Source organism: Monocercomonoides exilis, assembly GCF_001643675.1.
Source record: "Monocercomonoides exilis strain PA203 chromosome Unknown scaffold12-1864167, whole genome shotgun sequence".
In the NCBI taxonomy this organism is placed as follows: domain Eukaryota; phylum Preaxostyla; order Oxymonadida; family Polymastigidae; genus Monocercomonoides; species Monocercomonoides exilis.
In genome coordinates, this window is record NW_027150557.1 from 1,661,191 (window position 1) to 1,675,728 (window position 14,538).

Genomic DNA, 14,538 nt, shown 5'->3' on the forward strand with positions numbered 1-14,538 from the left:
GCTGAAATTATCGCATTTTCCCCAATTCTTTTTCATCACCCTCTTTGTTTATGCTGCGTTGCGTTGTAAAGTTGTGTTGACGTTGGAGCCATCTTCCTTCTTCTGATTCTCTTTCTTTCTTTTGAAAAATACTGGAATGTGTATTTTAGAGCTTACTGAAATAGATTTGAACCTTATCCAACTGCGGGTTGAAGTCAAGACAATTCAAAATATCATTGAAAGTCTCAGAAATCTAAAAAGCCTCAATTATCATCCTTGACATGATCATAGATTCAGGATGTCATAAGTCTAAAAATATGAAAAGTTATTTTTAGTTGGATGAAAAATATTCAAATTTCGAATATTGTTATTGAAAAGGTTAAAAAATGAATAACAAGCACACCATATCAGCATAATTGTAAAAGAAAAGGGGATGAAGAAACAACAGAAACATATGATAATTCGGTTTCTTTTCCAATATTCAATGTTACAGGGCACATCGTAAGTGCAGAATGTAATAAAGAAGTAGATCTAAAAACAATTATGAATTAGCAAACAACAAAGAAAATATTACCGTTTAGTACATCTAATAATTGCTGTTTGAGATGAGTTGTCGAAATAAATAAGATTCCAAATAACGGACGCTATGCAATAATTAATGGATAATAAAACAAATTAAAAATATGATATAAAAAGGCTAACATTTTCCAGTTTCTCCTAAAAATGTAGCCAGTATAAGTTTTATTCTTCCCAAAGCTTCACTTGAATCATTGACTTTTGTGGAACCCTTGTCTGATTCGCTTTTGTAATAAAAAAATAAATGATTAAATGTTAATAATCTGAGTAATTAAAAGGAAAATATATGTTATAAACAATTTTATTTTCAAATAATGAAAATGTGGAGCAATTATTCTTTTATTTGACATTTATATACAAATGATGGTTTTTCCCATTTCCAACTTTTCAATTTCAATTTTCACCGCAATGGCAAAAGAAAAATCAATGAATCCCGCAGAAGTTTTTCGTAGGCAACAAAAGAAAAAAGAGCGTGAAAAAGTTTGATGTTAAAAAGCATTGAAAGCCACAATTTAAGAAATTTATTTGTGATTAAGATTCAAAAACAACGCCAAGAAAACAGAGAAAAACTGCAAGTTACACGTAATCCAGAAAGTGTAAAACACCAAATCGATCAGCTATCTCATGAAAAAGATTTGTCACGCAACAAAAAAGACAAACTAAATCGCTTGAAGCAATTGGTTGAACAAGAAGAAAAAATTGTATGTTCATCAATGTTTTTAAACCTAAAATAATTATGTTATTTTCTCACAGAAAAATTCCACATCGTTTGTTTTTTATTTTTTTTACATGTGTTTGGTTTTAACTTTTCTGCACTATTTTTGACATTAGCCACAAATACCAATCCACTCGACAAAGTAATTCAGCGGATGACGATGATATCACAAAAAATTCATCAGGAGAAAATGTTGCATCTTCAAGTTTTCTCAGCGCTCAAACTGGGCAAAACAGGTTTATCCCTGGAGCATTGTTTTCATCGCAATACCCTGCCCCACCACCTCCACCACCACCACCTCCTCCTCCTCCACCAGAATTTTACAAGTATTTGCAGCAAGGACATCAACAAACAGCTAAAGAAGGAGATTTTCAACAAAATGTTTTAGATTCCGAAAAAAAGCAAAATGAAGATGCAAATCAATTGAATGAGGAGCAAAATGAAGAGGAAGGTTCCAACATGAATTCATTTCAATATCCCTCTTTCTATCTGAAGCTTTTCCCACCACCAATACCTTTTCAGCCATTTTCACAGCCATTTTTGGCATCTCCAGCATCCTTAGCACCTCTTCTTCCCTCTCCATTAGCTCCATTATCAATTTCACAGTTTCCAAATCCTGTGCCCCCGATGCCATTTCCCCTTCCGACTTTGCAAATGCCTTATGTTGATCATATGCCTGGCTCCTTAGCCCCTTCTTTCCCATCATCAAATCCAGGTGCTTCTTCGAATAACCTTCAATCAGTTGCACTTTCTGATGAAGTTAAATCAGATTCGTCTCCTTCACAGAACTTGGATAATATCGCAAATAATTCCACTTCTCCTCAGCCATCCAACGCAAATGAATCAGAAACTACTCACAGTTCATCTGAACCTACCAAATTTACTCCATTCGTTTCATTTGTTCCTCCGTCGATTCTTTTAAAGAGAAAAGCAAAAGAAAATCCATCATTGTCAAAAAGTGAGCCTGCAATTGATAGAGGGGAAGAAGTTACAACACTCAGCAGTTCAAATAAACAACTTGATTCTTCAGTCTCGTTGGTAGCGTCAAAAGATGCGAACTCAAATTCTGATAGCAAATCGACAAGAACTTTGGTAAGCAAATCCAATTCTTCTGATATGTGCAATGATAAAAATTATGTTTCTGGAGGGCTTTCGGAAAGTGCTGCAACAACTTCCTCTTCTGTTAATCCTTCAAATATACAAACCGAAACAATTTCTAGCAAAGCTGAACCTACAGCTTCAGATGAGAATAAAATGACACAAGACGAAGATGACGATCAAATAGACATTTTTTCTTTTATGAACTAAGATTGAAGCTCAATGTTATGATCTTTCATTTTTTTATAAAATTGTTTTAATTTATTTTCATTTTTAAGTGCGAATAATAACTTTATTTCAATTTTTCCACATTAATAGGATTATGAATTTTGTTAATGCTGGAGATAAAAAAAGAAAGAAAGAAAGAAAGAAATTAAATACGAAACTTATCAAAAACTGATTTATTGTTCTTTACAATGCATGAATGAAAAGAAAGAAATTTTTTTTTTTTTTTTTTTTGATTGCGAAAACAGTGAAAGTCGGAAAAATAATATGGTACACCACATCCCCTCTTCTTTTTCGAAGCTCAATGGGGATTCTGATTTTGGATTTTTTCGTTTCTTTTCAGAATGTCCTTGACATCTTGTATACAAAGAGTCATTCTATGGCTGCAATTGTGATGAAATTTTTACCTCCATTGGCAAAACAGCTTGTTTTAAGAATGTTGTCATTTGGGAATATTCCTTGTAAGGCTTCTGTATTCGAAAGTTGGATCGAAGATACAGTGGAAGGAAGATTAAAATGCAAAGAGTGTTTAACACTTTTAAGAAAGCTTCGAGTTTTATTGACAATACAAACACAAACAACACCTCCAGAGACTTTTATTGGAATTAACCCACCATTCAGGCAATGCCTACTGATTGCATTATCTGGGTATATTATTGCAAATTTTATTGCATTTATTTGTGTGCATTTTTTTGAAATGTAGACCAGAATGTAGATTTTTGTCACCGAAACAAAAGCTTACCCCTACGCCTCCATTATCTTACCTTGCGCGATATTCTACAGAAAGGTTTTCAATCGAGAAATAATTTTCTTTCTTTCTTTGAGGCATATTTACTTATTTTAGATGGGAGCTTGTTTTTTATATTTTGTTAGGCCGCTTCGAAGATATTGAGCTGCATAGTCACTATCAGCGATATGCTCGTCCAATGAACATTCTTCGAATCGTTCTATTATTGCAATCTCTTCAGCTTATTACTGTCATTCAAAATAACGAACCTATTACTGTTGATGATGATGAAATTAATATTCCTTCAGAAATGACATTAGATGAAAAATTGGGAACAGATAAATCAGAATTAAAATCTGATGAAAAGTTTTCTTCAATGATACCCCACGTTATGCCAAAGGAGGATTCATCTTTTACTTTGAATTCTTCGATTTATTCAACCAACCCTGGAGCACAAAATAGAGAATTACGAGTTAGTTCTAAAGTCACATCAAAAGAAGAAGACGATGATGACGATGATGATGAAGACGAAGATGACTATGACAATGACAGCAGTCTCGATGACAGCGATGAGGTTGGTTTAAAAGGTGCAGAAAATGGCAACAGCGACGACTATATGCCCGATGATGATGAGTCAGAAGGCGACGATTTTTCAATCAATGAACGCTCTCATTCCACAAAAGCTGCAAAGAAGAAGAGCAAAAGCGCCAATCCTTCGAAAAATTCAGCTTCTTCTTCTTCTTCTTCTTCTTCTTCCAGTTCACTTCATTCCATTTCAGATTCTCAATCTCCTTCTCCCTCTCCCTCTCCCTCTTCAGTTCCTTCTTCCTCCACAAATCATCAATCCATCACACACTCTGTTTTTGACTCGATTGAAGAGCTTCTCTTCCCTTCTCTTCCTCCTCCCCCGCCTCTCCCTCCCCCGCCTTCCATTGTCGCCACCAACACCTCAATCGGCTTCCGCTTTCTTCTTCACTCGACGTCTTCGCAGTTGTGGCGGCTGTTCATTGCATGTGCCGACACTGCAGACAGAAGAGACACCGCTTCCCGCACAGAAATCGTGTCCCTGCTGACTCGCCTCATCATGCTGCCAATTGGAAAGAGGCAGAGCTTTGAAGTTGTTGCTCCTCAGAGTGGCACAAGTGAGTTTGGGGTGGATGAGAAGAAGCACATCTCACTCGACGCACAGAAAGACGCTGAAGATTCGCTGAGGTCGTTTCAGATGACTCCTCTTCAGTTCCGATTTCTGTGTGATTTGAGCGATTTGGGGCTGATCTTCATGTTTTACAATGACAACAGCATGTTCTTCACGACGCCGCTGATGGCGCTGCTGAAGGAAGACGAGAACTCGACACACGACGTCTTCAGCGAGCTGGACGAAGGAGAAGACGAAGAAGCATCTCAAAACAAGAGTGAGCTAAAGATGATGGCTGATGCTTCTCCTTCTTCCTCCTCCTCTTCCTCTTCCTCTCTTCCCCCAGAGCTGTTCTCATCCTCCTCCATTCTCCACTCCCTCACCTCTCTCATGGGCTTCATCATTGTTGAGCCCAATGCGCGTGTCTATGCCTTCTCCTCCTCTCCTTTCCACCAGCGCATTCTCTCTCTCTTTTTGGATGTCGAATATCTTCTTCCTTCTCTTCTCGTCGGCTCGCTCACTCGACGCAGCGTCAGAAGAGCGTTTAAAGCGGATCTCCATGCTGAGCAGGTTTTATTGGATTTCTTTTAAGAATTTATTTATTTATTTATTTTATTTATTTCTTATTACGTCTGCTATTATAATTTGTGAATGAAATGCTCCTTATTCTTTGTAGATTGTTGATTATCTTGAACAGCATTGCCATCCAGCTGCAAAAAAACAGAGTGGCTCCTCTCTTCCTGAAGCAGTTGTCAATCAGGTTTATATTACTTTCTTTCTTTCTTTCTCTTTCTCTTTCTCCTTCTCTTTCTCTTTCTCTCTCTCTCTCTCTCTCTCTATCTATCTATTTGTTTATTTGACTTATTGTATTTATATAATCATTGCATTTAACATTATTTTCTGTTTTATTCAAATATTCAGATATTCATATGGAAGAAAGAACGTGAAAGATTCCGTCTTGCTCCTGCTGTGATGATGGAGCCTTTCCTCTCCACTCACATTTTCGAGTCCACACTTCAATTCACACAATCGACAAATTCTTTGCTTTGGGCAGATGCAAACACAGCCACAATCGTCATCAAAGCAGAAGCTCGCGACGTTGTCACTCGACACGTGACGGAGCTTATCGACTTACAAAGATTATCGCTCATTCAGCAGCAGTGAATTGTCTAATTATTTATTTCATCATTTATGTTTTTGTTCACGTTTTTAATTGTGTTTTTTTGTATATTTTTTCATTTAATGATATATCCGTCTTTTGACAAAAAACAGAAGGATAATATTTGGTAATGCATTAAATTTTTGCAATAAATACTCCAAATTCTTATTTTATTTTAATAGTTTATTCTGCAAAGAATTTATTTCTGTTCCGATGGAAATAATTATGGCAACAGATATTATTTGGCAATAATAAATGGGAAAAAGCAAGAAAAAGCCTCAATCAAAAGAGAATGAACCCATTCAATTCATAAATTTACATCTGAAAGCACTTCCTGCTGCAGAAGACGATTTTCAAGAGTTTATTGGAGTCATGTGCGGTTTGTTTCTTATTTTTTTGTGTTGTATGTTTTTTGTGAACTGTATATACAAATTTTTACTCACATAGCTCCAATACAGAAAAAATTAGAAGCAGCAGGTATTGCATATGAAAAGAGATTTGGAAGATTAAGTGAGTTTAATGAGGAAATGAATGAGTCAAAAAATCAAAGCGAAGAAGAATCTGCTTCGTCATCTTCAACTCCATCTTCATCTAGCTCTCGCACTTATGAGCGCAGAACTTATGAAAGAACAAGCGCTTCTGGAACAGCATCAGCGGCTTCTGGAAAATTGGCCAAGTATGTAAAAGAAGACACAAGGAATTTGTATGAGGTTTTAGAAATTGAAGATATTGGAGAATATGCAACTCCAGAAGAAATAAAGAAAGCGCATCGTAGGCTTGCCTTGAAATACCATCCTGACAAGAAGGGGAAATCATCAGAAATGACTGATGAAGAAATGGCAACTCGGTTCAGGGAAGTTCAAGAGGCATATGAAGTACTGATGGATCCATTGTTAAAGAGGCAATACGATTCTCTTCTTCCATTTGATGACAGAATACCAAGTGACGGTCAAGCAAGTGATGCAATTTTTGGTGTTTGGCCTCAACCTTCTTCATCATCTGGAACTGAAAAAGTGAAAGGAAAAGGCCGAAATGCTTCAAAGCAAACAACTTCATCGTCAACTTCTCCATCACCGTCACCGTCACCGTCAACTTCTACATCTTCACAAGATCCTTTGGTTCGTTTTCATACTCGAGAGAACTTTGCATCTGCGTGGAAAGCATTCGAATCGATGTTTGCCGGCGTCTTCCGCCGGAATTCGAAGTGGTCGCGAGTGCATCCTGTGCCTCAGCTTGGTGCGATGGATGCGTCTCGTGATGAGATCAACGAGTTCTACAAGTACTGGTCGAGCTTCAAGACATGGCGGGAGTTTCCTTCGTCCGAAGAGATGAATGTGGAGCAGGCAGAGTCGAGAGATGAGAGGCGGTGGATGGAGCGGCAGAATGTGAAGCTGAAGATGAAGGCACGAAATGCCGAGCTTCAGCGGATCACTCGTTTGACTGAGACAGCACGCACATATGATCCACGTCTTCGGTGGATGAATGAAGAGGAGAAGATTGAGAAAGAGCGGAAGGAGAGAAGCGAGAAGGATGCAAAGAGAGAGGAGGAGGAAAGAGAAGAGAGAGAGAGAAAGGCAAGGATGCAGCACAGGAAGGAAGAAGAAGAGAGAAGAAAGAAAGAAGCAGAGGCGCTAAAGAATCAGGCGAAGAAGCTGCGAAATCGGGTGAGAGGGGATGTGACACAATTGACAAGCATTTGCGAAGAAGTGGAACTTTTAAAGGAAAATCAGCTTTGTACTCAAGTAAACATACTTCTGAATGAATTCCAAGCAGAAGAGAAGGAAAAGGAAAAGAGGAAGGACGGAGCGAAGAAGAAACAGGATAAAGGAAAAGCTGATGAGAAGGAAGAGGAGAAAGAAAGCAAAGAAGAAGGCGAAGAGCAAAAATGGTTGGTTGAGATATTTAGTTCAAAAGAACTGGATACTTTGAATGTTTCTACAAAAATTTCAACTTACTTGAACCAACTCAATCTCGAGGAACTGAAGGCGAAAAGTGATTCATTTGCTGAAATATTAGCTCAATACAAGACTTCTTCCCAGCAACAACCGAAAAAGAAGAAAGGCAAAGAACAGAAAGTAGAAGTTGGAGAAGGTCAGACACTCGGTGGAGAATGGAAGAAGAAGGCGCTGTTTGCACTTTCATCGTTCCATTTGGCTGTTGTTGACGCAACAAAAACAGAAGTTGTGTCTCTTTCAACAATTGCAGGTGATGATGCTTCTTCTCCTTCTTCTTCGTCTTCTGCTTCTGCTTCTGCTTCTGCTTCATCATCATCGTCTTCTTCTTCTTCAGATTCAGACTCCGCTAAGAGTTCATCCCAATGGAGCACAGAAGAGGTGGATCTGCTTATTGCTGCAGTGAAGAGATTTCCTCCGGGTGTGAAGCAGCGCTGGACGAAAATCAGCCAGGCCACACGAAGATCAGAAGAGGAGTGCATTGCCAAGTCGAAGGATCTGCAGCAGCAGGGCGGGAAGCAGTCGACAAAGGATTCGATTGAGCAGTTTCTGCTGCAGCGGCAGAAGCACATTCAGAAGATTGGCGGGGGAAGCGGAGGGAATTACACGGGGTTGGCGTCGGCGACTCCTTCTGCTGTGCCAAATGTGAACATCAAAGGAGCAACTGGGTTTGTGCCAATAACAGCGATTCCAATGCAGGCGTATCAGACCATTCTCGAACTTCATAAAGACGAGAAAGACAACACGAAGGGGACAGCGAAAGAACAAGAGGAAGAAAAGCCGAAAAAGAAAGAAAGTTCAAGATCAGGTACAAAAGAACAAGAAAAGAAAGAAGAGAAGAAGGACGAGAAGAAAGAAGAAAAATCCAAAGAGACAGAAAATGAAAGCAGTCAGAGTGCACAAGCAGCAGAAGTGAGGTGGTCAAAGGAAGAGCAAATGAAACTGGAAGAAGGGCTGAGGAAATTCCCTGCTTCACTTGGAAAAGAAAGGTTTGGATAAATTATTGTTCTTATCTTCAGTTAATGAAGTCTTATTTTTCTTTGATATTTTGTACTTTTTTTTTTTTTGTTGTTGTTGTGCCTTTTGTATTTGTAATAACATTTATAATTGAATCTTCTGACATTTTGATTTCAATTTTATACTTTTTTTCAATCAAATATTCTTGAATTTTTTGTTTTTTATCCTTTTTGTCGATTTCCTTCTCTCAGATGGAGCAAGATCGCTGAGCTAATCGGAACAAAGACAAAGAAAGAGTGCATAGAGCGTTTCAAAGAATTGGCAAGGCTTGTGAAAGCAAGTGCTCCTTCTTCGTCTGCGCCTTCTTCATCTCACAGTGCAACACCCACTTCAAAATGAAATATTCAGCTGCTTTTGGAAAAGCGGCAATTAAAGAAATCTTTTCTTATATTTTTGATATTTATTCATTTTTTATGTGAATTAATAAAAAGCAAATTCTGTTTCAATTTTTCTTTCAACTTTTTGGTATTAAATTGGTTAAATCAACAAAAGTTGTAAAAGAGAAATAAGTTCAATTGAAAATATGAACCCAGTTTGAATTGAATTGCTGTGTATTTTCCTTCTCAACAACAGTCACGAATCAATCAAACTTCTATTCTTTCCACAAAAAGTTAATAGCTTATCAAATATGTTTTCTTTGGATAAACTTAACACAGAAGTGTGAAAATATTTGTGCTAAATGTAAATTACACCAAAAGAATTTTCAAATATACACGCAATTGTATCAATTCAAAAAAAAAGTGTGTGTGCTGCATCAAAATAAAATCCTTAAACAATTTCTAATAAACAATAAAAAATGGAAATTATGAAAACAATCAAAGAATACAATATATACAAACATAATCACCACATCATCCTTATCTACAAAAGCTCAACAGTTCAAAAAGAAGTATAGCCTTCCCTCTTCTTCCCTCAAAACCATCATTCATTTTCAGTCTATTTTTCCTTCTTGTGTTTTTTGTGCTTCCTTTCTGATTCATCTGGCAGCTCTTCCGCCAGCGTGAGTGCCTTGTCCATGTCAATGTCATCGATCCCTTCTTCTTCCAGCAGCCGCCTCAAAAGCGCTCTTTCTTTCTTTCTTTCGTCTTTCGTCTTCTTCTTCTTGTCTGTCTCGGCCTCTTCTTCCAACAGAAGCTCTTCCAGCTGCCTTTCCAGCTCTTCTTTTTCTTTGTCCTTCTTCTTCTTCTTCTTCTTCTTCTTCTTCACTCCTTCTTTCTCCTCCTCCTTCTTGTCCTCTTCCACTCCCATTCTCTTCTCTTCTCCTTCTCCCTTTTCATTTCTTCCATTTTCTCCTTCTTTCTCTCCTTCTTCTCCGCTCATCTGTCTTCTTTCCTGTTCTTTCTGTTCTTTTTGCTCTTTCTGTTCTTCTCTTCTTATTTCTGTCTGAATCATTTCAATCTTCTCATTCTTTGTTTCAGATGTTCCATTCACCCCTTGTCCACTTTGTGTGTTCGTGCTTGTGTCTTCTGGCTGACTCAAAATGTCTGAAAGAGGCCTTCTTTCTGGCTCATTGGAAATAATTGAGTTAAGAGCAGAAGCGATTGGAGAGGGAGAAGGAGAAAACGAAAGAGAAGAAGAAGAAGAGTAGGAAGAAGAAGAGGAAGAAGAAATGTGTGAAATAGAAGGCAATGCAATTGAAGAAGGTAATGTTTGTGAGGGAACTTCTGATGAAGGCGAATAAGAGAAGTTGGGATTTTGTGTTTGTGTTTGTGTTTGTTGTGGACGAGGAGGAGAGGTCTGAGAGAAAGCAGAGGAGGCTGGGTGAATATTTGCAGGATGATTATAATGGGGATTATTTGACATGTTTGAAGTGTTTGACATGGAAGTGTCTGCATTTTTGGTTGCATACGAAGAAGCAGCTGAAGAAGAAGAAGCAGAAGAATACGCAAAAGGCGCTGTGTTGTTTGAAGCAGTGATTGAAATGGTGCCATCGGCTGAGATGAACAAGGGACTTGTGGTTGGCAAAGAGGAAGAAGAGGAAGAAGAAGGTGATGATGATGATGAAGGTGAAGGTGAAGGTGAAGATGGAGACAGAGATGATGATGTCGATGTAATTGAAGATAATAACTGCTGAGGAGATATAAAAGGTGCCTTTGAAATGTTTGTGTTTGGGGATTGGTTCAAAGACAACTGAGAAGAAGAGGAAGAGGAAGAAGAAGAAGAAGGTGATGTAGATGATAAATCAGAAAGTGTGTTTGCTGTGATGTTACTGACTGAAGCAGACGAAAATGAGGGAGGCATAACACTTTGAGATACACTGGATATGTTTGAAGAGTATTTTGTGTCTGAATTCTGCTGAAATGTCTGAGGGAAGAGTTGAGAAGTGGCAGAAGAGAGAGAAAGAGAAGGAGGTGGAGGAAGAGAAAGAGAAGAAGAAGAAGAAGAAGAAGCAGAGGAAGAAGAAGAAGAATCAGAAGAAGGAAACAGTTTTGGAGTGAAAGGATTAGCAGATGAACTGAACTTCTGTGTGTTTTGCATGTTGAGTGGAGAAGTAGAAGAAGAAGAAGAAAGAGAAGAAGGAGAAGAAACAGAAGAGGAAGAAGAAGAAGAAGCAGCAGAAGAGGAAGGAGAAGACAAAGACAAAGAAAGGTGTGAAATGGCAGGGGCAGTTGCAGTTGGCTGTGAAGTGGAGGAAGAGGCGAGTGAGGTGAATGGAGAAGAAGACAAGACAGAAGGCGAGGAAGGCGTCGGCTGTCTCATCGGAGAAGGGAAAGAGGAAGAGTAGAAGACACGGCTAGTGGAAGAGAGAGAGGAAGAAGAAGACAAAGAAGAAGAAGAAGATAAAGAAGATGGAGAAAGAGATGAAGAAGAAGAAGAAGATGATGATGGTGATGGTGAAATTGATGATGATGAATTGTGTGTGTTGCCTGAAGAAAGCAGCGGGGCAGCTGTTGCTGGCCGCTGAATCTGTCTTGTTCTGTCTGACGATTTGGATGGAAATGACGAAGGAGCAATGACACCTCCATTGGCATTCTGAACAGAAGAAGAAGAAGAAGAAGAAACAGAAAAAGAAGAAGATACAGCATTCATTTGGGTCTTTCCTCCATTTCTGTTTGAGAGAGCGCTCAACAGGGAGACAGAAGATGGGCGTGTGATTGGCCTCTCCAGAATGTTGCGCTGCATCGCAATGCGAATCTGCGCCTCTCTTTTGGCGAAGTCAGAGTGGGACGAGGGAGAAGAGGCAGCTGGCGTGGGCAGAGGAGACAGATGGTGCCAGGCGCCAGGCACAGCCATCGGGCGGAAGGAAAGGGAAGGCGTGGCAAGATATGGATTGTCCTTCTTCTTCTTCGCGCGTATCTGCCCTTCCTCTTCCCTCACTATCTCCCTCTCCACCCGCCTCCAGAACGCCCGCTCTTCTGCCTCGTTCGCCTTCGCAATGCGAATGTTCTCTTTCATTCCGATGCCTCTGCTGCCAAACACTCCAAATGCACTCAGACTGCTGCTGCCAATGCCATCATACTCATCATACTCCTCCTCATCATCATCGCCATCTTCTCCATTGCCTTCCTCGTCTTCCTCTGAAAAGTCAAACAAATCGTCAAAGTCTTCATTCAGCTTGTCGCTCGCTGCCCAGCTCGCAAAGAACTGCTGAGGTGCCAATTCTTCCTCTTCTTCCTCGTCTTCTTCGTCTTCTCTCTTCCTCCTTCCAATCAGCCCAAGTCCAAATCGCCCTTTCTCCAGGGCGTTGCTGATGATCCTGTTGATGTCGTTCTTCTTTCTGTTCTGTCTGATCCGGTTGATCGACGCAGAGAGAGGAGGAGAAATGCTGATAAGCCTCACAAACTGCTGCGGAGTCAGCTCTTCCATCCACCATTTCGTGTTATTTTCAGATGAAGAAGAAGATGATGAAGCAGCAGATTCTCCTTTCCCTTCTCCGTTCTTCTTCTCTTCTCCTCCATTTCCTTCTTTCTCCCCCCTCGCCTTCCTCCTCATCTCCTCCATGTCGAAGCACCACTGCTTCTGCAGCAGCAGCCACCACCCGCACTGCATCGCCCTCTCAGCCAGCACTGGATACTCAGCTGGCAGCACACCCCCTGGCAGATGGGGCATTGCCAGCAGCGCCTCTTCCGACGGCCTCTCCTGCCGCTGCAGCAGTTTCATCCGCTCTGCCAGCAGCTTCTCCCGCTGGCTGTACAGCCGCATCGCTGCTGCCTCGTCTTCCTCGTCCTTCTCTGAATCGAGCGTGTCGGAGGAAGACGTCGATGACGAGAGAGAAGAGTCAGATGAAGAAGACGTGGCTGTGTTGTCTCCTTCCAAATACTTTCTTCTCTTCGCCTCGTCTTTCAATCTTCGATACGCCTCCATCTGCTGCCTGTGCTTTGCCTCGCGCACAGCCTTCTCCTTCGCCTTCTGCATCGCCCGCTCAATCTCTGCCTTTCTGTCAATTCTCTTCTTCCTCTTCCTCTCCCTCCTCTCCCTCCTCACCCTCTCTTCCTCGTCTTCCTCTGCCTTCTCCTTCTGCACCCTCCCTCTTCTCCTCCTCGCCTCCTCCTCTTCCTTCCTCTCTGCCTCCATCTTCTTCTCTCTCTCCATCTCAATCGCCCTCTCCAGCAGCTTCACCACTGACACATCCCTCGTCACCACAGACTTCCCTCTCTTCCTCTCTTCCTCTTCTTCTTCTTCTGTCCTCCTCCGCCCTCTCCTTCCTGTGTGGTGCATCAGAGACGCCAGCCTCGCTATCTTCTCTTCTTCTCTCTGCGCAATCGCCTTCTTCTTTGCCCTCTCTTTCTCTTCTCTTGCTCTCTCTTCTTTCTCTCTCTCAATCTCTTTCTGTGCTTCTGCTTCTGCTTCTGCTTCTGCATCCTTTTGGGTGTCTGATGAACCTTTTGCTTCCTCTTTCACTTCTGCTTTGTTGTTTTCATCTTCTTTTCCTTTCTCTTTTTCCTTCTCTTTTTCTTTTGCATCTCCTCCTTCTTCCTCTTTCTTTTCTTTCCCATCTCCTTCCTTTTCCTTCTCTTTCTCTTTCTCCTTCTCCTTCTCCTTCTCCTTCTCACCATCTTCTTCTGAACGTGCAGGCGACAGTGACAAAAGAGGCCGTCTTCGCATAATGTCACGAGAAGGAATGTAAATCGGAGGAGAACTCGAATAAGCGTGTCTGAATGAGATGGCTGTTGAGAAGAGGCTTCTGTGTGAGTGTGAAGAAGGAAGCAGATGGGAGTCGTCAACCAGATATTCTGTGTGCCCTGCTGCTGATATTCTCGCGAGGATGCGCTGCAGCGACGAGGCAAATGTGGATGTGTTTGGCAGAATGGTGGAGACGACAGAGGCAGAAAAGGACACACCCACAGCTGTCTCCCTCAGTAGCGTCGGGGCTGCGCCGGGTGCCCCTCTCCGGATGCGCTTGTAGAGCTGGTGGGGAGGAAGAGCCTTTTCTCTGTTAGTGTCGTCGATGACACGCAGGCGCATGGCCTCGTTGAGCCAGGCGGAGTCGGTGCGGAAGACGAGTGTGGCGCCGAAGAAGGCCTGTTCGATGGAGAGGATGGAGTTGACGGTGAGGGGAGTGGACATGGGGGGAGAGGGGAGGGAGGGGGGAGGAAGGGAGAGATCACTGGGAAGTCAGAGAAGGAGTACTGGGGAGAGGGGGGAGAGGGGAGAGGGGGGGTGGGTGGGGAAGAGGAAGAGGAGGAAGAGGAGGAAGAAGAAGATGATGATGATGATGAGGGATCATTTGATGTATTCTCTTGTGTTGCATTTGTTCCATCTGTTTTGTCTTCTCCTTTTGGTTGGGTGTTTGTGTGTTCTTCTGTCGAATTCTGTTTCTCTTCTTTTTGTGTCTTTTCTCTTTCTTTTTCTGCTTCTTTGTTTGTGTTGTCATGTGATGGCTTTGTATCAACATTGCTTGAGGATTCATTATTTTGCTGATTGGTTGATGAAACATCAGATGAAGGAGATGAGGAGGAGGAAGAGGGAGAGGAAGAAGAAGAAGAGGAAGAAGAAGAAGAAGAAGAAGAAGAA

The 14,538-nt window shown here is 41.2% G+C and overlaps 5 protein-coding genes across 5 annotated transcripts; 3 read left to right on the forward strand and 2 right to left on the reverse strand.

The window, feature by feature from the left end:
• Positions 1-386: 386 nt before the first annotated feature.
• On the reverse strand, positions 387-905 carry MONOS_17326 (uncharacterized protein; the record flags this gene model as incomplete). Its single annotated transcript, XM_067870237.1, has 4 exons — positions 387-510; positions 554-623; positions 682-779; positions 853-905. The coding sequence occupies 4 exons, from the start codon at positions 903-905 to the stop codon at positions 387-389; spliced, it is 345 nt and encodes a 114-aa protein (XP_067731385.1).
• A 58-nt stretch (positions 906-963) lies between these two features.
• Positions 964-2,578, forward strand: MONOS_2994 (putative WW domain binding protein 11; the record flags this gene model as incomplete). The annotated part of the gene is made up of 4 exons (XM_067872958.1): positions 964-1,035; positions 1,092-1,256; positions 1,309-1,322; positions 1,387-2,578. The coding sequence occupies 4 exons, from the start codon at positions 964-966 to the stop codon at positions 2,576-2,578; spliced, it is 1,443 nt and encodes a 480-aa protein (XP_067731386.1).
• A 319-nt stretch (positions 2,579-2,897) lies between these two features.
• Positions 2,898-5,749, forward strand: MONOS_2993 (Transcription initiation factor TFIIH subunit 4; the record flags this gene model as incomplete). The annotated part of the gene is made up of 5 exons (XM_067872957.1): positions 2,898-3,241; positions 3,297-3,380; positions 3,438-5,025; positions 5,132-5,215; positions 5,377-5,749. 5 exons carry the CDS (start codon positions 2,898-2,900, stop codon positions 5,617-5,619), a joined length of 2,343 nt encoding a protein of 780 aa, XP_067731387.1. The 3' UTR covers positions 5,620-5,749.
• On the forward strand, positions 5,664-9,029 carry MONOS_2992 (putative chaperone DnaJ domain protein). The gene is made up of 3 exons (XM_067872956.1): positions 5,664-5,993; positions 6,062-8,555; positions 8,775-9,029. The coding sequence occupies exons 1-3, from the start codon at positions 5,870-5,872 to the stop codon at positions 8,920-8,922; spliced, it is 2,766 nt and encodes a 921-aa protein (XP_067731388.1). The 5' UTR covers positions 5,664-5,869; the 3' UTR covers positions 8,923-9,029.
• A 263-nt stretch (positions 9,030-9,292) lies between these two features.
• MONOS_2991 (uncharacterized protein) lies at positions 9,293-14,091 on the reverse strand (the record flags this gene model as incomplete). The annotated part of the gene is made up of 1 exon (XM_067872955.1): positions 9,293-14,091. The coding sequence occupies one exon, from the start codon at positions 14,089-14,091 to the stop codon at positions 9,520-9,522; it is 4,572 nt and encodes a 1,523-aa protein (XP_067731389.1). The 3' UTR covers positions 9,293-9,519.
• Between the last annotated feature and the right edge of the window lie 447 nt (positions 14,092-14,538).